General features: G+C 42.6%; 1 protein-coding gene across 38 annotated transcripts in view; it reads right to left on the bottom strand.

Moving 5' to 3' along the window:
• The window catches only part of CLASP2 (cytoplasmic linker associated protein 2), a 245,503-nt gene that overhangs the window by 87,716 nt on the left and 131,211 nt on the right, over nt 1-26,576 (bottom strand). For 16 of the 38 annotated variants that reach the window (XM_075586316.1, XM_075586315.1, XM_075586318.1 and 13 more), the window contains 6 exons: nt 26,005-26,057; nt 23,761-23,928; nt 23,197-23,220; nt 17,639-17,656; nt 9,940-10,041; nt 1,467-1,493 (listed from right to left, as the gene is read on the bottom strand). In XM_075586316.1, coding sequence (XP_075442431.1) covers nt 1,467-1,493; nt 9,940-10,041; nt 17,639-17,656; nt 23,197-23,220; nt 23,761-23,928; nt 26,005-26,057 — 392 coding nt within the window. The remainder of the gene's footprint in view (nt 1-1,466; nt 1,494-9,939; nt 10,042-17,638; nt 17,657-23,196; nt 23,221-23,760; nt 23,929-26,004; nt 26,058-26,576) is intronic. The other 22 variants (XM_075586298.1, XM_075586302.1, XM_075586309.1 and 19 more) reach the window with 5 other exon arrangements.

Here is a 26,576-nt window from a genome sequence, read left to right as displayed (position 1 = left end):
GCCAGGTACATACCGGGTATTTGCTCGAATAAAGTGTGTCGGTGCAGTACATTCAAAAGGCTTTGACTTGAAAGTAATTTCAATGCACTGTACATGTAAGATATTACTGTTAAATTGTTTTACTTTTAATAGGAACCAGCACTAAAACATTGTACACATTTTTAGTGTGTGTGTGTGTGTGTTTCATCTAACAGACCACATCTGTTGGAAGAGTAATTCTAGGATCAGTGGTAGTCTGTGGAAATTTTTTAAAATAGATTGATCTCTGCTCAGGTCATTCTCGAATATGTGCAATTTGACCTGGCACTATTATCACTGTATGTGTCCAGCTCCCCTGTGTCTTCTCCACCTTGATTAGTTTGATTGATTCTTTGTTAGTGGAGTGATGTTGGTCAATATTTACTAACCAGTGCTATGTCATAACACAACTTTCGGTGTCAGAAGACACCTCACCATTCACTTTAATGGGTGTCTTCAGGCACCGTAGGCTGTCCAATGGCATAGCCCCACATAGTAAATATGGGCCTTTGCATTCACTGCCTCATTTTCGTATTTGTTGACCGACAAAGGCGATACAGTATCAGGCCATATGAGTAAGGTAATCATTTTCAAATTCTTGTGCAATGTAATGAGTATTGAAGCTGTATTTCAAATAAATTCAGACATTCCCACATGAACAAAAAAAACACATGTAAACATGATGTACATTAGCAAACATATTAACCCTTAGTAGACTAACTTCCATTTATTAAGTGTGCTGTTAAAAGCACAGAAACTTGTGTTTACTCTGTAACTATAGGAAGGCCACTACTGATCACTGTGGCTCTGGCACGGTAATATAAAAATAAGTTGGTACAATTTTTTTCCCAGAGGCACAAAAACGAAATAACTGTTACATGAGGACATAAAGGCAAGCTATATATATCCTTTTAACATAGTAAAGGGATGTCTAACCCTTCTTCTCAGGAGCTTACCATCATTAATTGTCAACATAATATTTGAAGAATATGCAGTATATTATGATCCCACTGGGTTTTTCTGCTTCAGGAACTGCATCTACATGTCAGTTTCCCCATTCTTCTAAACCCAATCTTTAATTTATATCAAAGAGGATGGAGTCATTTCTGAAGAAGCAGACCCCGGACAACCTCTTGCTGTTAGTAGAAGGCAAGGAAATCCCAGCACCCGTCACTTAGATTTATCACCCCATTTTTTTAATTTTTAAAAATAGTGTAGTTTGCCTTAAGTAACACAGGAAGGGAAACACAAAAATGCAAAAATAAAGGGTATACAGAAATACACATGCAGAGGCAGGCATGGTAAATCGTTACAATGCAAACTCCACATGATGGTAGGATGAACAGATGTTGTGCTCTCCCCCCGTCCCCTTCCAATTAAGGACTAAGGAGACAGGGATGAAGTAAGAGACGTACAGACACACACATACATATTATGTAGGTTCTTACCACCGGTGGGGTTAGCGGACTGAGGTCCTGAACAAGCGTACAGGCAGGATTAGGGGAAAGGTTTGCAATCCATGTGCGGGAAGGGAGAACAGCAGATTAGGAAGGGGAAAAAAAGGGTAGCAAACAAAAATAAGAAAGCTTTTGTCAGTTCATAGAAAAATAAACAAAATACACAACACAAACAGACCATGAGAGCCAGGGCACTTAAGCAGTTGATAAAACAGCTACTGAACATCATGTGCAAATAAAGCAGGTGGTAGCTGGGAAGCACAAAAGGGTAATTATTCAACTTTTGTAGGCAGTAGAACACCCTGGCATAAACTAAACAAGAAAAACAATTCAATGCAAAAGCACTGCAGGTTTCCACCAACAAAAAGTAAACCACAGTATACAACTTTGTAAGATGTACAGGTATCAAAATATTGAAGCATTTAATTTATTCACATTTAAAACCAAATAATGTATTATTAATACCAAATGCTCTAGCAATTGTCCAGTACCTACTTATACACCTTTACCTGTGAAATGAGTAATGAAAGGAAGTGATTCAGGGGCAACAAGTGTGGTAAATTCAAAATAAGCTTTTAAGCTTTGTAAACTATTATACAAAACGGAATTTTTTTGTGTAGTACCTCTGTTACTCTGTATGTACATAATCAGTGCTATATAAGCAAAACAGTGAAAATACTAGCCGCTCCTGCACATACAGATAGTGACATGTTATTCAAGTGACAAAATTATACACAATATTTTAGTGATAAATATTTGACTTTATATAATAAACAGAAGGAAAGCTGAGCACACCAAAAGGCAATGAACACCTTCTTCAGGGATGAAGATTACCTGAAGAAGGTGTTTGTACACGAAACGTTGGATGGTTTGTGACTGTAATCAGTCAATAAAATTAACTTTTAATATTCATTGCCTTTTGGTGTGCTCAGCTTTCCTTCTGTTCCACATGCAGTTACCTTGACTAGGTTTTTTCTGCTTGCAGCACCCACCATTATTCTTTTTGGTTGCATTTGTTCCCATAGAAGTTGGGGCATCCCAAGTTGCATTTATCTTGACTCTTGCGTGTTTAGACTTTATATAATAAGTAATGTGACAAGTGCACAGTGAAAAATATCATAAATATTTGCAACTCCCTGCTCGAACCTACTGGTAGGGACTGTTCTCGTATGCCCCTATAGATTCACGATTTCTGCAATACTCCAAGAGGAGCATAGGAAAGGTGCATAAAGAAAAACTCAACTCGTGACGCTGAGCTACCTGTACACCGATTGTGTCATATGCTTTAAATATTTGCACACATTGTAAGTGCATTTCATACATTTTTTATACATAAGCATTTTATATACGAGCTGCACAATGGTCCTTGTTCTTTTTGTTCTTTTTTTCTGAGGTACCAACTTTGTGATATTACAGAAAGATTGCCACGTTTGTGATATGCACGAATTTACCTACTACGCGGTAAGTAGGCAGAACATAAGAGCCAAGATTTACATCAAGTCACTGAATTCAAAACACCTGCACTTAGTTGTGTTTTTCTTTATTTTCTTTATGCAGCTATCCTATGCTCCTCCTGGAGTAATACATAATAGGTGCAACATAAATATACCACTAATTTCATACGTGCTTTGGGCCCTGTAGCTCTTCCGGTCTAAAATGATGTGGTGTTTAATTGTCCTTCTATAAAGAACGGGATTATCTTAAAAATTAATTGTGGTTAAAAATCTACATGAAAAAAGTTATTTTTTTTATTGCATAATTGACGAGAGGCTATTTTGCCGATACCAATTAACAAATGGAAACAAGTTGCTGTCACAGCCCACGTCTACTTTGAACTAAAAGCATCATATGATAGAGATGCCAATTACAAGCACTACCTTCATTTTTCATAAACGAAAATCTCAAAATCTACTACTGTATCACGGAGATGCTATGGTTGCCATTTACCTCGCCCAAAATTCACTACCGATCTCATTCCCACTGCTCTCCCCCAAGAATTAAAAGCTTCATCATCTTCTATCGCATTGTTATCCTACACAGCATTTTCAAAGGTATTCCAATTATTAACCATAATGGTTCGATTAAAGTTTTATAGGAGGCTTGATGCAATGTAGAGAGAATCTGATTAGAGGTGATTGCATTTTAAAGCTAGAACAAATGTGAGCTTTTACTAAGCAATGAAGGTTTAAATCAAGTGCGAAGACCGTCTTACAAAAACAAAAACCCACGAACTAGCGTATGTACTATTTTTGACACATACAAGCAAAGAATTACAATACTTTCTAAATGTAAACTTTTCTAAACCATATTTTTCTAGTGAATTTCTCTAGCAGAGAATGTGTCCTATTCTATTTTCTAATTAAACTAGTAGCTATGTGCCGTTTACAGAGCCTCACAAAACACTCTGCGACAGCATTTGTATACTATTAACATTTCAGATGAAGCTCCGTCCTCCCTTTAGCTCTCCTCACCTCCGCTGCAGGCGGGTAGCCGGTAAGGGCGCCGCCATTTTGTTTGTGCGCTCGCATGTGCAGAAAAGGTTCGCGCATGCAAAGGTTCCAGCAGCCCCAGGGCCAGCACAACACATGACACAGTACAGCCAATATGGCTGCTAGAATCTCCTGAGGGGAGATTGGGACGGTTGGTGTGCTTGACGTGTGAGCTGACAATTAGGAGAGTGGCAGTTGGAGCTGGGACAAGGAAGGAGTAAGTTATATGTGCAGATGTCAGTGGTAACCGCACAAGGCCAGATACCCTCTATTATGCCCCAGCTAGGCCCCGACTCCTACATAGCTTGTGGCTGCAATAGGGATTTGCCCCTCAGATAGGGACCCTGCCCTGCTTAGTGCACGAGACATGATTCCACGACGAAGTATTGATTTATGAAACGTGTTGGAATCGTGTCCAGTGCACGTTTCTTCATTCGAGGAGTTGCAAGTATTTTGCGTGTTTCAAAGGACGCTTTGAGTCTAAAAGTCGCAATCCAACGCGACGGAACACGTCTGACGTCATCAGTATTCTCCATGGAAATCGCCACGAGGAGTCGGCGTGCAATCAGCGTTCCAGTTATACTTGAGGGACTATCCAAACTATTACCCAGACGGTGGAAACCCCAACAGCTCACCAAGACGGAGTAAGTCGAGCGGACTAGGACCGAGGGTACCAGCAGGAGCAAGTGTCCCGACGACAAGGATCCTTAGACGTTCAGGCAGGCTCCATCTGTACAATCCGGTGTAGTGCGGGGGATGTCGTTTGTGGTAAAATTTCCCTAACATGCCATGCCTTTTTTTGTCTCCATTGATGTACGTGTAATACTCATCCGCTGATCCTGTATTTTAATATACTTTTTACATACTACTCTATGAGGTTTTGCGCTGTTTTCTTTTTTCTTTTCTTAGTGATTTAGATTGCGTGTCCTTTCTATGTACTGTAAGCTGCAGCAGTGCCTCACATTTGAATTATACAGGTTAAATCGTATATAATTTTTCCTGTTTTTTCAATAAGCACATTTTTGTGATATATATAGTTATTATCACCTTATTTTACACAATCAGTTAATGTAATTAAGTATCCACTTTGTATTATAGTTCATTATTAAATAGTTTTGGCACAATTTTTCATCACATTTATATCACTATTTGGTGCGCGGTTTTTCTCACAAAAAAATATAATGGATTTAAAAAAAATTATAATAAGGAAAAGGCATAATTATCAAGCACAGTTATTTTTATGCATGACCTTGCTAAAGCCCACCTCAGGCACTGTTATTCTGTTTTATTAAAATGACCATAATTTGTCTTTCAAAATGAACTTTGAAAATCGTAATACTCCAATAAAAGAAAGGTGCAAAAACAAATGTATACAACATTTATATTGCACAAAAAAAGTGTGTGCGTGCACACACTGTATAAATAAAAAAAAATGGTCCTAAAAACTGTTCCAAATAAAAATGTAAAATGCATAACCACCGAACAATTTTGCTGTTAAAATAAAACGCAAATTTGATCATTTGCTTAACTGTAAGCATCCCCAAACCATATGCAGTAGTAAACCCAGTGGAGAGAGAATAAAAAATACATTATGCAACGATAAATCCCAGGATAGACACCTTCTAAAAGAATACCAAGAAATGTAATAGTGCTGAAAATGGATAGGCTACTTACTGTCTAATGCTTTGGAGTTTAGGGATGGATCATTTACAGCAGCAGTCCCACCCAAAATAAAGTGCCCCCTCTTTTTTTTTTTTTTTTTTTTTACTTTCGCCAGTACTTGCAAAAAAACAAACATTGCTGCACGGTCACCCGATCTGAAGCTGCAATGGCATCTCACTGTTATCACGGCTTGCTATTGCTCACCAAAGTAAGACGGACCCCAGTGGCCATATTGTTTCTCTGGGACAATAATTATTATAAGGGAATATGGGGTCCCTGTAGCTTGGAGCTCTGTGGTTCAGCCCCGGGGGAATCCTTGTTTCAAATAATGGTAATAAATAAATATATATATATATTTTTATTTATTTTTGAAGTGAAACTTCCTTAGTGGTACCTCATTCGAACTGGGGTAAAAATGGATTGTGGAGACAGAAATGAAATGGATGTGACGTCAGTGCTGGCAGTTGAGGCCGGGCTGTGTTCTGGCTCAGCCCGACCCCAACACTGACATGATCCCAACCGCTCAAAAAATCAGACGCTCCCCCCACACGGCCGCAGACATATGCGGCTGCTGCCGCCGCTCCAAACGGCCGCAATTCCCCCCACGTGCATTGCTAGTGTACAGCGGCTCCCCGGGGTCTCTGTCTCAGCCGCGAAGGCGATAGCTGCCGGCGCCGCTCCTAACGCCCGCAATTTCCCCCAGGTGGAGATGGGCACGGGCAGCATTCGGGGCAGCGGGGACCCGCTGACCGGCTCCTGAGACCAGGCCCGATCTCTGTCCCAGCCGCGCGCTCTGCCGGCTGGAGTGGAGACTCAGACAGAGCCCCCCTGCGCATGCGCTGCTGGGCTCACTCGCGTACAGGAAGCAAGGGGAGCTGTTCAGCTACCGCCAAGCTCTGCGCTGCCCGCGCCGCGCATGCGCAGTAGTCATGGCGACGCTGCCGGACGCCACACATGTGCAGAAGCGGCTGGCAGCGGCGCTGTTCCCCCCCCACGCTCCTAACGCCCATTGACAGTGGCGCCATTCCGCCCTTAACTGACGCGGGCGTTCGCGGGTCCCCTGTGTATGCGTGTGTGTCAGTCAGTGTGTGCATATGTGTCAGTCAGTGTGTCAGTCAGTGTGTATGTGTGTGTCAGTCAGTGTGTGTATGTGTGTCAGTCAGTGTGTGTGTGTATGTGTGTCAGTCAGTGTGTGTGTGTATGTGTGTCAGTCAGTGTGTGCGTATGTGTGTCAGTCAATGTGTGTGTATGTGTGTCAGTCAGTGTGTATGTGTGTCAGTCAGTGTGTGTGTGTGTATGTGTGTCAGTGTGTGTATGTGTGTCAGTCAGTGTGTGCCAGTGTGTGTGTGTGTCAGTCAGTCAGTGTGTGTATGTGTGTCAGTCAGTGTGTGTATGTGTGTCAGTCAGTGTGTATGTGTGTCAGTCAGTGTGTGTGTATGTGTGTGAGTCAGTGTGTGTGTATGTGTGTCAGTCAGTGTGTGTGTGTGTGTGTGTGTCAGTGTGTGTGTATGTGTGTCAGTCAGTGTGTGTGTATGTGTGTCAGTCAGTGTGTGTGTATGTGTGTCAGTTAGTGTGTGTGTATGTGTGTCAGTCAGTGTGTGTGTTCTGCTGCAGGCAGGGGCGGGGTGTAACATTGCGCACCACCCCCCCCCCCTTCAGAAATTCTGCGCACCTCCCCCCCCCCGGGGGGGGGGGGGGGGGGGGGAACATGCGCCCGGCACGGGCATGAGTGACCGCGGGCAAGGTTACCCGTCCACTGACTGACACGCATACACACACTGACTGACACGCATACACACACTGACTGACACGCGTACACACAATGACTGACACGCGTACACACAATGACTGACACGCGTACACACACTGACTGACTCACACACACACACACACACACACACACACACACTGACTGACACACATACACACACTGGCTGACACACATACACACAAGGAATTCACACTTAGTGCAAATAGCTAATACAGGGGATGTGTGCCGAGCACGCGCATTATAAGTCAAATGTATTTGCGTTTTGTCAATGAAATTGTATTTTGACAAAAGTCAAAGAAGTTTCACTTACTATGCGTGTGCACAGCACACACAGCTTTTTATGAAGCACAGATTGCTGCTTCCTCTTGCATGATATATATATATATATATATATATATATATATATATATATATATATATATATATGAAAATAGGCAGATGGCACACACGTAAAATAATAATAGGTGCTTGTCCCATACAGATAGAATGCATAGATAAACTCCTTACCAGGTAAGTCCAGGATCCCAGGATCACGAAGTAAGAAAGAGACAACACACTCAGGAAGTACAAAAAAAGCGTGTATTCAGAAGAAAAAACTGGCACAAATGCCCGACGTTTCAGTCCTAGACACAGGACCTTTCTCAAGGGAGTGCTCTATGAGAAAGGTCCTGTGTCTAGGACCGAAACGTCGGGCATTTGTGCCAGTTTTTTCTTCTGAATACATACACGCTTTTTTTGTACTTCCTGAGTGTGCTGTCTTCTCTTTCTTACTTCGTGATCCTGGGATCCTGGACTTACCTGGTAAGGAGTTATATATATATATATATATATATATATATATATATATATATATATATATCCCTACACTGTATTTATTATAAATAAATGCAGCAGTTTCTTGCCTTTACGGTAATGCAATTATCCAAGCTGCAAGTCGATCCATTTTCCTGTGGGCGATTGGTGAAGATCCTGCAGGGCACGCAATATAGCTGCCTATTTTAAAAGAGGACATGGTGTAGCTTCCTAAATAGTTGCTATAGCAACCCAAGGAAGCTTAGTACATACGAAATCATTAAAAAGGAGTAAAAAGAGTAAAACCAATATTTTTTTTAAATGCAGTAAGTATTATCTAATATTACACAACTGATTTATTAAAAAAAAAGACATGTATTTTTAATGAAATGCTGTTTTAAAGTGGTTCTGCAGTACTTCAAAAAGGTTAAAAACCATTGCAGTAGCTTTTGAAGAAAAGAGGAGTATAACTTGAATACCTAATGATATCCTGAGCAAGGTAGAGACAGCTGTGTGGCTTTTTATGAATACATAATTGTACTCCCACAGTAGGTTTGGATAAAGTATTAAATGTTATATTTTTTAATTTATTAAAATTGATTGTTGAGTAAAATGGAAGGGTCATTTTTACCATGGCATTATCTGAAAGATTACAGGGAACTACAAAAAAAGGCTCCAGGCCATTGAAACAGTCACATCTTTAGACCATGTTCCTCAACAACATGAAAAATCCCAAAATGCTTTGCGAAAGCAATATTGTTTCCATGCATACAATGACCTGACATAATTTTGTGTACACAAGGGAAATGGTTACCGAATCCATCGTATTTTTTAAATTTGCCTCACTCTGCAACACTAACAAAACTACCTTTTTATGCATCTATCTTTGTGTAATCACTCCAAGTCATTGGTTATGAATGTATTTCTCAAATAAGTTAATATAACAGAGAGATATCTGATCTTTTAATTTAAAAGGTGCAGTACTGGGTACATACTGTATGGTTTTTTTTTTTTAAATTTTACAGTTTTGTTTAATGTAGGTGTTTAACAGAGTTCCTTGCGCTTTTTTGTGATATTTTCCTATTTTATGATGCTGCAATCTGGAGATATCAGCATCCAAAATCATAGACTTTTGACTGAAATGTTGCCTTTTTCCTCCAAGCAGTCAACGGAATGAAGTTTGAGAGATAAATGTTTATTTTAGCATTTCTAACGATGACTGGAAACAAAAAAAAAACCCCATGATTTTGTATATTTCTCAGAGTACTTCAAGGTTACGTGTTATTCTTTACCTGCTATGTAGGACTGCCATTTTAATGAAAACTCCTTCATGTAATAAATGATCCAGCCCTAAAGTGACACCCAAAGAGTGAGAATGCCTACTGGAAACAGATTAAAGAACATGCAAAAACTAATAACCTGAACAAAATGAATATACCTTCAGGTTTGTTTGGAGATGAAGAACCTAAGGTGGTACAGAACAGCAACTCAGTACTTGGCTTTTTACATTTCTCTATAGATTGCAATAATTTTCCTTTTAGATGCGACATGTGAATTTCTTATTCCTTATTGATAATACATAACTCATAACCCATAGTGTGGGAGCCACTCATTAAAGTGCAATAGTGCTGAAACGCCATTTGACGTGAATGTGAGTTTCCATGCGGTAGTGCCAGATTTGACATTATCGCACTTCAATTAATAACTCCCTATGTATAAAAATAGGTGATTGTGCAAAGGTGATACTTACGCTGTGATTGGGAGATAGCTTTCATTTGACTGCGTCCTCTGGTGTCCGTTTTACCAAATGTAATGCCAGCAGATACTGTGCTAAGTTTTGTGCGAACACGTCCTAAAATAAGAAAATGTTATTAGCAAAAGATGTAAGGTTGAGGGGGAGGGGGGGGAGAGGATGACATGAAAGCAATAAAGTACACACGGGCACAAAACTTATAACCAGTGGTGGAACTACCATAGGTGCCACCGGTTCAGTTGCACCAGGGCCAACAACTGTTAGGAGCTTGGAACAACGTTCCAGCAGCTATTGTAGCAGCCGCAACATAGTTCGGACAGTTCTACAAGTCCCACCCCCTCTCTCTCCAGCCCCTATGCTCTACCTGTGTCCGTTCGTGCCCTGCCAAAGGAGGCCAGCCATGATGGGCCTAAGCACCAGGGCCGAGCACTGGTCAACAGGTAGGGTCCCGGCAGGAGGGGTAGGGTAGAGAGGAGAGGTAGGGAGAGAAAGGGGAAGGGGAGGGAGATGGAGGGGAAGAGACAGTGCTTTTTTAAAAAGTTATTTTCATTTCTTGCACTGGGGTCCAAAGTCTTCTGGTTCCGCCTCTGCTTACATCATAGTCTTCTATAAAGTTACTATAAAATATGCAGTGGCAAAGACATCAGCTCTATGGTGAGAGAGTTACTTTTATTTAAAAAATATTTTACAAGAAAACATAGATTAAGTCACCTCTCGTTTTCAAGTATGTTCTGAGAACAAAATAATGTTACAGTTACGAACATGTATAAAGTAGGAACCAGTCAAAGTCTTGAAAGAACTTATACAGGAGGCAGATTTCAGGAGACTAAGGTAAATTGTCCAACAAGTGGGGTGTTCGGTAAGAGAATGAAGAGGGACCAGATTCTTGAAACCATAAGCAAGTTTCTGCAAACGGATCAAAGGAGGTAAGTGCTGTGTACAGTAGGGGTGAGAAGCCTATTTGAGAAACATTTTGCGGAAAGTATTTGAAGGCGAGACAGTAAAGATATTTACGTTGCGTCTGTACTTGAGGGATAGCAAACATAGTCCAATTAACATATCAATCATATGAGAAGAAAAGCGCTCAATTTAATGCACTCTACATGGAAAAAGAAATGCGTTCTCAGTGAGATTAATAAAACTTTGCTTTATTAAATAAAAAATAATAGTTTGTGAAGTTAATCAGAAATCAATATAAGCACTTAAAATGTAAAACCCAGTCCTGGTCAGTAGATACTTAAGTGGTTTGGTAGAACAGTATAGTAACCAAACTTCAAGAGTAGTCACAGTGCTACCAGCAGTAGTATCAAATATTGAAGCAATTGCCAATGGTTACTCATAAGCCACTTACAGGATTTCATCTGCCTACAATTTATGCTCTTCATCTCCTACAACCATGTTGTTACCTACTCATGGTATACATGGATGGAAAACTCTTTGCGAATACTTTTCAGGACAAGTGTCAAAGTTTTCAATTTCCAAATATTTAAATTCAATTTGCCAAAACTATTTAGTTGGGAAGGGAGATTCACCAAGCTTCATTAAATAAGGCTAAATAGCACAAAGGTAACATTTTCATAGTCCTTATGATGTTAGGGTACTTAATTAATTTAAAAAAAAAACTTACTTTAACAGACACTGAATAAGCAAATTAAGTTTTTGTCTGCAAGCATTCTAGTGATTTGTTATCTGCCATATAATGTACCAATATACATAACGATAGCCTGCACTACCTTCCTAACGATTCACGTTTATGATATCAAATACAACTTTATAATCTAATATTGTAAATAAATCCCTTACATTAAGTATCACATTAAGTATCACTTAACAATTGCTATTTCTATTCTTTTGTCTGGACATATTTTTTTGAAGTGAAACTTCTTTAGTGGCACCTCATTCGTAATGGGACAAAAATGCATTGTGGAGACAGAAAATGAAATGGATGTGACGTCATGAAGTAAGTGCTGGCAGTGGAGGCCGGGCTGTGCTCTTGCTCAGCCCAACCCAAACACTGACATGCTCCCACCCGCCCTGCTAACCTAAAAATCACATGCGGCGCCGCTCCCTCCCACACGCCCGCTGACATGCGGCGGCAGTGCCAGCCGCCGGCACCACTCCCCCCACCCGCTCAACAAGACTGACCGCCGCCGCTCCCCCCACCCGCTCAACATCCATGATGCCGGTACTGCTGCCACTAAACATGACCCCGCCAATCAAATTAACTCATGCTCTAAGCAGTAATAAAATTATTGTTACTTTATATGTTGCTGACAACACACAAAGAAGTTTCACTTACTATGCGCGTGCACAGCACACACAGCTTTTTTTTAATTAGAGAGCAAATTATTATCAGAGCAAAGCAAAGCAAAGCTCACAGCTACTTTGGTTTGCGATGATACATTTCATGCAAACATCTTGGGAGTAAAATGCACTGTAGAAAAATACCTATTTTATGTCTCCCGTACTAATATTAAATGGGTCCAGGTCTAATTTATACTAAAATCTACCTTCTTAATTTCCCTTTCCAAAAAGTCGCAAAAAGTGCTCATGTTTCTGGCGTTATTTGCATTGAGTCACGCAATTCACATGGATATAATGAATGTCTTTGGGAAAGAACTACTTTTGCTGCCTAACTAGTGAATATTCCAATAAATCGGAAACCAAGTAAGGCTTAACATATTTAAAGCAGCAATCCCATAGAAGCCTAAGGCTGCGAGCCAGGCAGGGAGCGGATGCGCTGGCGCTAATGCGCTGCGCTCTGCCGGGCGATTCGTGGCTGGCTAGATGCGCGCTCGTCTGGGGGTGCGGCCACGACGTCATGGAGCTGGTTTGCCCTCATTGGGCGAACCGTTCACGTGACGCGCTTGCAAGCGGTAAAATCAAATTTGCTTGCTCTGCAAGCATCAAAGCGCCGAGCATGCGCTCAGCGCCACCCTGGCCGAGGCCTAAAATTGAACCATAAAATGTTAGTAACTTATCCCCATGGTATGTCCAGCTTTTGTTTTTTTGTTTACATGATTTTTATCATCTCTAGCAGCTGCGGTTCCCATGGTAACCTTGAGACCGCACTAGGCTCTGTGGAGAGAGAGTTCCATATTAACCTTGATTATCACAGACTGCTGCTTTAAAGCAAGCAGAGATAACCTTTATTTAAAAAAAAAAAAGTTAAGTGTCTAGGGTGTTCCTCTTATGCACATATTCGCATTTCTAAATAATTTACTATGAGATTTATGGGAATTTCTAGAACAGCGAGGGGTTGTGTGGTGTCTCCAAGGTTTAAGCCCCTAAAAATATGTCAAGGGGCATCCCAGGAAGTGTATTAGGTTCCTGAGCCCAGGTTGGGATTTCCCACCTTAAGGCCACAGACTGCACCTTAGCGTTGGCGGTATAGCTGTCAATTACAGTAGGTGCTTCCCAAGTCGCTCCCCACGGCATTGTGGCATTTTGTTTTTACAAATCATTTTAGGTAGATGTTTGCTAGTATCTACAGAAAGAGTCATAAAAGGATTGTTATTACAAATATACTGCCTCAAACATCACTACCAGTGACCAGCTTCAACACCTCCCCATTTTACTTCTAGATTATAAGTGTGAGTAATGTCATATCACTTGTCACTACTCCACAACACCCTAAAAATTTAGTTTTGCTTTATTTCATAGACTGCTCCCTTCCGACTGCTTCACTAATCGATCCTGCGACACACATCCTAGGTTTTCACACCATAATAAAATAAAGTGAAAAAGAAAACTGTGATGGACTTTCCTGTTGAGTATGACATTGGACAATTACACAGAAATGCACGGTCTTAGGCCAGTGATTCCCAACAGGGGGTTTGTCCCCCAACAATCTGTAATGGCAGGTCCCAGGCAGTGTAGTGGGTTCCTAAGCCCATGTGGGTACAGTGCACATAGTAAGGCTCCAAAATGCACCTTAACGTCGGTAGTAAACCTGTAAATTACAACAGGAGCTTCTAATGTCCCCATCACACAATGTTTTGCATCCACAGAGGCATTGTGAAATGTGACTTTGGAAGCTAATGCAGTGATTGACATTGATACCACCCATGCTGTCTGCACACACCAAGATGCTTGAGTTCCCAAAGAATAGGCATGAAAAACACTACTACAGAGTATCTATGAATTATCTTATACTATATTAGTGAAAGCACTGTATGTTTGCCTGCCTGCCTGCATGCATGCATGCCTGCCTGCTGGATGTCCGGTGTCCCTAGCGGCAATCTCATTGGTCCCTTGGCCCGCCCGCCCCCGCACACCTCTCATTGGCCTCACACACTCACACCACCCCCTTGGCCCGCCCCCCACACCTCTCATTGGCCTGAGGCGGAGTGACGGGCCAAAGGTCCAAAAAAATAAATAACACACACACACACACACACACACACACACACACACACACACACACACACACACACACACACACACACACACACACACACACCTCTCTCCCCTCTCCAAATCACCTTTTCCCCCTCCCCAGCGGCATCACCTCTTCCCCCTCCCCAGCGGCATCACCTCTTCCCCCTCCCCAGCGGCATCACCTCTTCCCCCTCCCCAGCGGCATCACCTCTTCCCCCTCCCCAGCGGCATCACCTCTTCCCCCTCCCCAGCGGCATCACCTCTTCCCCCTCCCCAGCGGCATCACCTCTTCCCCCTCCCCAGCGGCATCACCTCTTCCCCCTCCCCAGCGGCATCACCTCTTCCCCCTCCCCAGCGGCATCACCTCTTCCCCCTCCCCAGCGGCATCACCTCTTCCCCCTCCCCAGCGGCATCACCTCTTCCCCCTCCCCAGCGGCATCACCTCTTCCCCCTCCCCAGCGGCATCACCTCTTCCCCCTCCCCAGCGGCATCACCTCTTCCCCCTCCCCAGCGGCATCACCTCTTCCCCCTCCCCAGCGGCATCACCTCTCCCCGCTCCAAATCACCTCTCCCCCCTCCCCGCTCCAAATCACCTCGCTTCCCGCAGCTGCCACGCGGCGCGTAAGATGGCGGACCCCCTTCCTCCCTCGCGGCGCCGAGTCAGACGGTGGCGGCGCCCGGAAGTACAGGTAGGTGTCGCTCCCCACCTCCGGCGCCAAACGGAACTAAAGAAAGGGCGCATCAACTGAGGTGTGTGTGTGTGTGTGTGTGTGTGTGTGTGTGTGTGTGTGTGTGTGTGTGTCACTGTCCACTGCCCCCCCCTCCTGTCCACTGCCCCCCCCTCCTGTCCACTGCGTCCCCCCTCCTGTCCCCCCTCCTGTCCACTGCCCCCCCCTCCTGTCCACTGCCCCCCCCTCCTGTCCACTGCCCCCCCCCTCCTGTCCACTGCCCCCCCCCTCCTGTCCACTGCCCCCCCCTCCTGTCCACTGCCCCCCCCTCCTGTCCACTGCCCCCCCCTCCTGTCCACTGCCCCCCCCTCCTGTCCACTGCCCCCCCCTCCTGTCCACTGCCCCCCCCTCCTGTCCACTGCCCCCCCCTCCTGTCCACTGCCCCCCCCCCCTCCTGTCCACTGCCCCCCCCCCCTCCTGTCCACTGCCCCCTCCCTCCTGTCCACTGCCCCCCCCTCCTGTCCACTGCCCCCCCCTCCTGTCCACTGCCCCCCCCCCCTCCTGTCCACTGCCCCCCCCCTCCTGTCCACTGCCCCCCCCCCTCCTGTCCACTGCCCCCCCCCTCCTGTCCACTGCCCCCCCCCCCTCCTGTCCACTGCCCCCCCCCCCTCCTGTCCACTGCCCCCCCCCCCTCCTGTCCACTGCCCCCCCCCCCCTCCTGTCCACTGCCCCCCCCCCTCCTGTCCACTGCCCCCCCCCCTCCTGTCCACTGCCCCCCCCCTCCTGTCCACTGCAGGAAATGCAGGGGGAGGAATCCATGCCTTTGAGGCGCCCCCCCCCTCCCTTTGACGCCCCCCCCCTCCCTTTGACGCCCCCCCTCCCTTTGACGCCCCCCCCTCCCTTTGACGCCCCCCCCCTCCCTTTGACGCCCCCCCCCCTCCCTTTGACGCCCCCCCCCTCCCTTTGACGCCCCCCCCTCTCCCTTTGACGCCCCCCCCCCCTCCCTTTGACGCCCCCCCCCCCTCCCTTTGACGCCCCCCCCTCCCTTTGACGCCCCCCCCTCCCTTTGACGCCCCCCCCCTCCCTTTGACGCCCCCCCCCCTCCCTTTGACGCCTCCCTTTGACGCCCCCCCCTCCCTTTGACGCCCCCCCCCTCCCTTTGACGCCCCCCCCCTCCCTTTGACGCCCCCCCCCCTCCCTTTGACGCCCCCCCCCCTCCCTTTGACGCCCCCCCCCTCCCTTTGACGCCCCCCCCTCCCTTTGACGCCCCCCCCCTCCCTTTGACCCCCCCCCTCCCTTTGACGCCCCCCCCCCTCCCTTTGACGCCCCCCCCTGCCTTTGACGCCCCGCGCGCACACACTGACTGACTGCCGCACGCACGCACACACTGACTGACGCGCACACAAAGCCTGACTGACGCACGCACACACTGACTGAGGCACACACTGACTGTGTGTGCGTCAGTCAGTCTGTGTGTGTTTGTGTTTCTGCCTCAGACTCACTGACGCGCGAGCAAACACACAGTGACTGACGCACACACGCTACATGAAGCTGTAAAGGAGGGAGGGAGGGGGGGGACTGGATTGATGTGAATGGGGGACAAACAGAGAGAGGGGGGAGGAGAGAGAGGAACGGGAACATTACATCCCGGGCAACGCCGGGTCTCTCAGCTAGTACTTTATATGCCTCATGCTTTAACGTTGCAGATCAAGCTGCCGTTTAAAAAATAAATAAAAAAATCCCATTCAATATGTGCATCAATACAATCTGCACACCGACAAGTGATTAGCTAAGCTGCAGATCAATCCGTTCTCCTGTAATCGACTGTAATAGATCGCTTTCTCGGGTTATTTAATTCAGTTCTTGCACAGCATTTTGGGCAATGTAGTCCTGGAATATGATTGACTGGGCAGTTACTAGATACAATTGGTTCACTGCTAGAGAGAGGGCGGGGCTCAAGAGGCAGAGCCTATCAGAAGGGGAAGGGGCTGTCACTGTGGAAATGCTTCCTACATTAGAAACGTTAAAAATGTCTTTAAATCATTTTTTTTTACATTTTACAAGTATTTGCTCATAGTACAGAACTGATTTATTAAAAAACACACACAAAAAAAAACCGTAGGATATTGCTTCAACTGCTGCTTTAAATTACAATTTTTACAGTTTGATTTTTAGTCAGAAATATTTCATAATTGGGTTTTAAATGTAATGCATGGTCAGAATGTAGAGAGCTGGTATTTTTTATTTATTACTACAACAATACAGTAAGGGCTACATTTACCAAGCCTTAAGGCATAAGCTTAGCACTATTACTGAATATACCACACAGAGCCATATTTACTAAGCCCTGATGCAGGGGATCACACCCCGATCCAGTGTTAAATGCCATTTAAGTCAAAGGCAGCTAACTTTGGATCAGGGTGCAATACCCCTTATTGGCGTTTAGTGAATCCCAGCCTGTATCTATACTGGTCCCTACCACCACAATTATAAAAATTAACAGCCCGTGCAATGAATGAATCTATTAATCTAATTTAATGGCGAAAATAAATCTACTGTATGAACATACAATGTAAGTGAATGCAACTTTCATGAGAAGATTAAAATGAATGTATGTATTACTCCTACCAAGGATATGATAATCTTACCGTCTTCAGAAGCTGCTCCTACACAGGAAAAATAATGAAATACAGAGTGACCTTTCAATATGGAGCATTCTATAAGTTTATCTTCCTAGCAGAATACTACACCTAGTCAATAAACTGATCACCACTATTGTATATTACTAGAAAATCTAGTGATATTTTTATTTGCTGTATGATGCACAATGGAGGAATTTTGTCACTTTTTTTTACCCACCATAACTTATTTAATGTGTGGTTGAAACATCCTCACACATATGAGACCAAAAACCTTGAAATAGCGGTCTGAGAGTAGGTTTACTGGCTATGCACTTCTTTAACCCAGGTTGTGCTGACAAACTTGTGTAATACGGCAGGCATAAGCTTATAGGGGTCCATGTTAAAATGGATTTGAAGCAAAAGGTGACTGTGTGCTTATTTGCATGTCATCCCTAGCTGCAGTGTATGTTTGCTAGGAGACAATGGTGAAAAGCAGGGTTGCAGACCTAAGTGAAACATTTTAATGTGCTCACAAGTGATAAGCATTTGATTTCATAATATATATATATATATATATATATATGTATATATATGTATATATATAAAAGGGGAAAAGAGAGGCACGCTCTCCTAGTGTAATATTGCTTAAAGAATTTATTACACTAATAAAAACAATTGTGGTTCAACTCAAACAACGGCTGATAGCTCACAGATTTGAGTATAATGTATAATACTCAGACAGTCCCCAGCTCGGCTCAGTATACTCCTCACTGTCTCTCCTCGTGTAGTTCGCGTAGTCCGGACCAAGTCTCCAGAAGTGCTGTGTCTCACTGCATTACCATGTGTCGCGAGATTCAATACAGAATCACCCTTTTGACTGGCTGTGGATTGGAGAGAGTGATCTGAGTGCTACAGCCACGATCCCACCCATAGCGGTGCCTGGGACTGCGCCGGGTGTGTATTGACATCACTTCCGGGTCATTGGCAAAGCGGAAGACGCACAACGCGAACTACACGCGGAGAGACAGTGAGGAGTATACTGAGCCGAGCTGGGGACTGTCTGAGTATTATACTCAAATCTGCGAGCTATCAGCCGTTGTTTGTGAGTTGAACCACAATTGATTTTATTAGTGTAATAAATTGTTCAAGCAATATTACACTAGGAGAGCGCGCGCGCCTCTTTTCCCTTCCCTTTTATCTTTTTACAGATTATCTTTGGGATCAGTTTCCCTTGTGGAGAAGGCTGCCAGAAACTCCCAAATCTCCACTTTGGATCATTGATTTTTTATTTCATGCTTGGACTTTATACAAGGACTGAGTATATTTTATTGTTTTTAGTTATTTTTCTATTTACAGGATCAGTGTTATAGATTTCTTCTGTTAATATTTTAGTCCTCAGAGTAATTTTAATTAGATTTTGTTCATTCTAGCGCTGTTTTTTATTCTCTCTCTCTCTCTCTCTCTATATATATATAGACTATTTTCTATATAAACCAAGAGGTCTTAAGATCAATCTCTGTACATTATTTATATAACTGGAATCTTTGTAGCCTAATATTACATTGACAAAACCCATAAGTCTAAAAGAGAAACATTGGTTCAGAGTGACAGGAATATTAAGAAATAAATAGCTATTTGCTAGTAAATGCATACCCATCTGTCAGAATTGGAGTTGCCTGCCACATTTTTTGGAGTTAAAATATTACATTAAATTAAAGAATTGAACTTAACATTTGCACATGCAGGTTTACTTCTTTACTCACAGGTACATAGTATTAATAATAAATGGAACGAGGAACCCAGGTTCCCCACTGCAACGCCTATGCAAATAGCACTGGCGACGCACGCCTACAGGGGAAGAGGCGATGAGTCTCTGAGGAGTTGTGACTAACGCAATGATCCCAAACAGTCTGATGCACAAGAGTAATCCTTGTGGATTGTGAGGAGCTGGGTGATCAATCATAAAGTTATATATGAATACAAATCCTACATGGAAACATTCTCGTACATAAAAGTTCACAATTAAATTATGGCGAGTAAAAATGTGTCAAAAACCGTCCTCCGTACAGATGACCAAAGAACACATTTACAGTATGTCTCAGACAGATCCCGCAAACCTGCCTTACTACATAATCACACAACATATGGTGCTTTCATTGCAGCAAGGAATTTCAGGTAAAAAATAATATCTTTAACACGATTCTTCTTATTTACATGTTTTACATAATTGGAACCTGGGAGACCATGGAGCTAAATAAACTGTACTATTCTCAGCTCAGGGGACTTATCACTTACCAAGATAATTACTGCTTTAGTTACGGTTGCTGAGGAAACAATATATCTGTTGGATCACTATGCAAATAGGAAATTGCAATGGTTGCAGCTTCCTATTGGTGAAACAGCAGCAGCCATATTAGATTCACCATGAGGGACAACAGCAACTAGTGCTGTCATTATCCATGTTACTGGGGTGGGGCTGAAAGAATCGCAGTTCAGCTCCGGGGTGCTGTTAGTTCCAATTGCTGCTTTATGCTTAAGTCTGCGGTTTCACACAGCTTTTAAAACAAAGCAAGGGTCAAAGAAGTGCATGGCCAGCAAACCTACACGCAGACAGCTATTTTGACCCTCAGTTTGAGGGGTGACAAAAACGCTCCACCGTACATAGATAGTATTGATAAAAAAAAATTACGAAAAACTTGAAAGCACATACACGTCTCAACCTTCTTCACACCCAGGCAGACCTTAAAATCTGTGTGAAACAGCAGACATAGCTTGAACGTATAAATATTAAAGTGGATAAGAAGCAAAAAGTAATACGCTATGCGTGCTCATTTGCTGGTCATGAGCCAGAATCTCTGGCTGCAGTGGGAGCACTCTAACATAGGGTAAAAAGCACTAGGAAGTGGGTGACTAATAAGAATTTTTTTTATTGAGAAACTGTGAGTACTTTCTGGTCTTTATTGAAGTGGGACACTCACAATGAGACAAGGGGTTTGTGATTAGATCACATATCCCTGTCTTCAGAGAATACCTGTCATTTTGAATATCTTCATGAATACGAACTTACAATCATTATCCTTTATGGTTATATTACCTTTTCACCCACTATTCCACTATATACTGGATTTGATTCCATAATCAAAAACATGTTGATCTAGCTGCTCCCACTCCTGAACGATACTTCGTTTTACCAATTTGTTTTTTCAGTCCACCTAGCATCCTTTATCAGAAACATTTTATGTAAGTGTTGGACCATCTTGCTCTGTCGCAAGCACTTTATAACGTGCTTATCTTTGCTAAACATCATTTTGTAACTATACACTTGACGTCATAATGCCCACCAATTCCAAAGAATATTTATTAGGTTATCAAATAATTCTTATATGTAATAATCTACTGTGACCGACCTATAATTGCTCACATTTTCATGACAATGTAGTGATTTTTCAGCAAATATTTAGCCATTCTTCTGTAAGCATGCGAGTTGAACATGTTTGAAATGTAGCAGCATTATTTTTACGTCTGAGCTAATAAACATGACATGGCGATACTTGGATTTCATCCACAATGTATTTTATTGCTGCATACAACTTTCATTGGCAGAGTGATAGATGAAATGCCATTAAAAGCGAATACCCTAATGCGGACTAATTCATATAAAAGTTTAAATATTAATACACTATAATTGTTTTATTTCTTTATCTGCCATTTCCTCACAGTGCAGAAAAAGCCTCATCTTCATTCATGTAACTTGAGTACTGTATTTGTCAGCTTATTCCAAAAGACAGAACAAATCACAGAAAAAGGCTGTGTAGGTCAAAAGGAGTTTGCCACTTAGGCAAATAATAACAGAAAATATCTGGTCAGTTTCAACAACAGATATTGAATGACATGGGACAGGGCATTTTGCCCTTAAAATAAATGTACTGTATAGCACAGCATACAGTGCAGAACTATATATGAAAAATAGAATTCTAAATTGTAGCACTGTGATTATACACCAGGATATACATATTGTTTTTTTTGCCCTGTCAAGCCACATTGGCCATTTATACTTAGCACTAAGGTGTTTGTAAGGTGGCTTCTAACGGCCGAGGGTCTTATAGCTGAAGACCGCTTAAAAACATGGTCAATTGTGTTTTATTAAGTACGTTTTGAATACCTCCCTTTCACGTGTAATGTAACTTACAAATCATTCAAACAACCTACCCCATATGCTGCAATGCAACAATGATACAGTGGTTCTTTTGTGGTGAATATATAAATTGTTCATTATGTTTCTTTACAAAAAATTATTTAAAATGTCAATATCATCACATACATCTGAAATTACCATTTTCAAACAGTCATAATGAACTTCCTTGAAAAATCTTTCAGGGACTTATATTGTGCATTTTCTCAGAAATGCTTTATAACAACTCATGATGGCTGCAATTTCAAAATCAGTGCAGCAATCTTGTTATAATTTAATAATAATGGTTTGTTCTTGTATAGCGCTGCTAGTTTTACGTAGCACTTTACAGAGACATTTTTGCAGACACAGTCCCTGCCCTGAGGAGCTTACAATCGATGTTTTTGGTGCCGGAGGAACATGGAGGTAAAGTGACTTGCCCATTGTCACAAGGAGCCGACACCGGGAATTGAACCAGGTTTCCCTGCTTCAGACTCCGTGCAAATCAGTGTCTTCACTCACTGACCTCTCCTTTTCCCTGCCAGTCACTAAAAATAGGTATGTGTTTATATACGCCTTAAAATACGCGCTTTGCTGCTTGAACTTAAGCTTTTTGCCTAACTGAATGTATCTTAGGAAACCAATATTGGAGGAATAGATTTAACAAGAGTAATTTACATTCCTTATATTTACATGTATCACGGGCAACTATAAGTAAAACAAAAGCATTTTGTTTGAGGAACACTACGCTCTTTAATTAGAAAGCTATATGATATTACAAAACTGGAGCCATCAACAAAGTGCCTGGTCTACTTGCCCTTTGTGAAGAAAATCCAGACCAACAGTAAATATGAAATATACTGCACCAAGAGGGTACTCGACACCTAAAGTTTTAACCAGCAGGTTCACAAATTTATCTTCAAGGCTGTGAGCTCAACCCAGTTTTAGCGTAGCCAGACAATCTGTTAACATTGAAATTATGTGCATTCACCCATATGAAAATGTATTGTTTACTCCAACAACGGGAGAGGCAGAGGAAAGCATTAAAAAGCACCAATACCAATTAAATATCCAGTGAAGCTGCATCCCAACATACTGGTGAGTGCCAATGAGGTTAGCAGAGGCCTCATACCAAACCTGGTGCCTTGATGAATATCTGTCTGTAAAATCAGAAAGTTATCTGTGACCAGTCATTCAGTTGTAAATACTAAAATTGCATCCCAACCCTCCCTTTTCCTATACACTTGATGATTGACATTTTGTAAGGCAGCAAATGGCGTACTCGCAAGCTCAACACTAAAGGGAACAGTAAAAAGCCGCTGGTTGCTTTGTGTTTATAGAATAATCAGCCATGCAAACACAAATTGAAGCGTCTCAGTAAGGTTTTTAAAGGGCATTGAAAAGATGCGCTTACCATCCATCTTGTCAGGAGCATCCTCTTTAATGAGAACACAAGCAGACAAGAAGAAAAACTTGTGTGTTAGGTTGCATAACACAAAAATGAGACAAAGCATGAATGCAGTAAGTTCTGTGGTCTAACTTTCTCTCTCTATACTATATATTATTACACACACACTCACACACAGTAATGTTGCACTTTAAGTAAGTTCAACTATCATTTCTAGCTGTATCTCATGGATTCTGTTGGCCTTAACATATTAAATAGCAAAACCAAGGTGTTTGGGAAATATATATGCTCTTAGTAAATAGTGACATGCCCATTGTTCCTTCCCTTTTCATGTTTATCCTTATTCAAAGTACTCTGTAACCCATACCATCTCCAGAACATACTGGGAGCTCCCTCTGAGCCTCTTACACCTCACACCCTCCCCCTCTGAAAGATAAAGTAAAAAATTGTACACAAATACACTGCCCTCACTTGCAAACTGTTTCTGGAACAGACACATCTTGATTCATGTATCCTACATAGGTTCAACTTGTCCTCATGCATTTCTTAACAACAACAAAATTGTCTCACCAAGAGAGGAACACGATCCCGGAGGCAAACCGGTCACAGCTGTGCGTCCTGCCGCCGCACCGCCTCCATGCCTTGTCTTAGCGCCGGCTGCAGCATTGACATCAACATCACTGCGAGAACGCTGTAGGTTTCCAGGAGTGGGTACAGGCTTGTTGCTGTTTCCTAAAACTTAAGATGGAAATATAAACAATTACAAAAGCAGAAAAGAACAAAAAGATAAGGGGGTAAAAAAAAAAAACATGAAAGAAAAGGAACAAAGTGCAAAAGGCAAAGTAAAGATATGAGACAGAAGAAAAAAGCATTGGAAAAATATTCAGACAATGAATGTATACTGTACTGTATATCAACTTCTTAATGAAAATGGCAAAAAAACTTTTACAATACCTACTGTAATCACTCCCATTAAGCTTTTGAGAAAAACACTGGCATGTTGATTTTTTCAAATCATTAAATGCTAGCCATTTTTAAATTTGCCAATACTGTACTGTGTTCACAAAACAGAGCATGGGGCACCAAATATTATAGATAAATACAGTAGCCATCTCAATCCTGATCATTAACTATCAACTAGTCAGCTCTAATGATTTATGTATACAAGTGGAACCTGCTTTACTTTTACTTAATCCTTTTTATGTACCGCATTTGTAATTATTCTGTTATTTTGCAAATATACAGATACAAAATGGTATTTGTAGTTCTTCCTGAAGATTGCAACAACTGTTCATTTTAAGTTCTTGATAATTTAGCCCAGATACGTATCTGCAACTTTGTGGTTGCTGCAACACTGAAGGACAGTACATGTAGGTTTGGATGCTTGTTTTTTCTTTTACTTTAACATTTGTTTAATCTCAAAAACCAAAAGGGGGTGCAGACTTTACAGTATGTAATTAGATAAAAAACAAATAAGAGTGCACTCAAAATATGTATTAGTAAAAAATCGCATGTTAGCAGAGAACTGAATCACTCACTGCCTCCTTTGACGGTAAGGTCTGTCTTCCCGAAGTGCCCCAAGCTCTGGGAAGTCGTGCCACTGGAGCCTAGTTGGTCCCCAGATGAGAGGACGTCCTCCGGTCAAACGGGCAACCTCCATTTGTAGGCAGAAGCTGTCCCTCCACTCAGAGGAGTCTCCTGGACTGGCATCCTCGTTGTTGCGGCTGTGTGGAGGGACAGTTTCTGCCTTCAAATGGAGGTTGCCTCGTGCGACTAGAGAATGTCCTCATCTGTGGACACACCAGGCCCCAGCGGCACGACTTCCCAGCGCTTGGGTCCTTCCAGGAGGACAGACCTTACTATCAACGGAGGCAGTGAGAGACTCCGTTTTCTGCCAACAGGCAATTTTTTATTAATACATTTTGTGAGTGCAGTCTTATTATTTGTTTTAGCTCTAATTGCATAAAGGATTTTATGCCATGTCTGTGCCCCTTTTTTGTTTTTGAGGTTATTTGCTTGTGAAGAGGATTGGTTAGCCTGGTGTCTGGGGAAGCACACTAAGGCAGCGGTGCGCAAACTGGGGATCGCTAGATTTTCTGGGGGGGGTGTGGGGGCACTGGCGGTGCTGCAGGGGGGGCAGTGGCTGTTGGTGCTGCGGGAGGGGGGGGGGGTTCGGTGCTACGGAGGCCGGTGGCTGGCGGTGCTGCAGGGGGGGCTGGCCGTTCTGTGGGGGGGAGGGCCGGTGGCTGGCGGTGCTGCGGGGGGCCCGACGGCAGGTCACAGCATGTGCCACCGGCCCTGCCCCGCTGCAGGCAACTATATGTACCACGCTGAGCTGCTAACGCGCGTGCCGGGCCTTCCTCTCATGCCGGCGCGCTGGAAGCTTAGCCCAGCTGACCCATACGGTTTTTTCTCACTCAGCGCACCCTTACCGCCCCCATTATTTCCCCCTTTTATATAACATTTGTAGTGGTTTCAAATGGCTTAGTGTTTTTAAAAAATCAAACAAAGGGAATACTACTTTAACTCCTTTAAACAAACCACCAGCTTTCACACAGGTAAGGAACAATATAATGGTCTCATGTTTGTGACAAGACATTTGAGCATCATCCTCATTCTACTATGTTCCTAGACTGAAATATATAGGCGATTTAGAATGAGGATGGAAGCCTGTTTAAAATGTTCTGAAGAAATACCTTTAAGGTAAAGGCTAATCTTCAGGGCACAATAGTGTTTGGATAACAGTAAAATTAGAAAATTGTAAGTAATAACTTTTTTCGTTGAACTGTAAAGTTCTACCATGTATTACAGTACCTCTCCCAGGCATCTGGGTGCCGCCAGTGGACCATTTTGAAGTTAAGGTACGACTGCAAAAAATAAAATGTAAATATAATTTGTATGTATTTTCTCTTTATATTTTTAAAGCATATATAGTCACTTTTGAAAATTGGTTTTTTTTTTTTTTGTTTTTTTTTGCAATCTGCTTAGATGTCCCATAGTAATCATTTAATTACAACAGACTAAATAGTAGGTAAAGTTAAGGCAACACCCTCCTCCCCCCCTACTTCTTTACAAAGAACTGTAGCTGACATCCTAACACTACAAATTCTATTAAAAAAACCTAACATACTGTAGTAGAGAATTTCAAAGCAAAGCTGCTTTATTTTCAATAATGGCTAAAACATACTGTATTAGATATTGGGCTTTCGTCTGTCCAAATGATTGTAACACAAATGTAAGAGTAACAGTAAATTCAGTCACAAAAACAGAAGCTTTACAAATCTCTAAATGGTCATGAACTAGAAAACAAAAAAACTCGCCAACTAGAAAAAAGGGAATTGTAAAGTATTGTTATTAATTCATAACTAAGCACATAGGAATTATAA

Source organism: Ascaphus truei, chromosome 2, assembly GCF_040206685.1.
Source record: "Ascaphus truei isolate aAscTru1 chromosome 2, aAscTru1.hap1, whole genome shotgun sequence".
Lineage (NCBI taxonomy): Eukaryota > Metazoa > Chordata > Amphibia > Anura > Ascaphidae > Ascaphus > Ascaphus truei.
The sequence above is the reverse complement of the archived record's forward strand: the minus strand, read 5'-3'. Positions and strand labels throughout refer to the sequence as shown.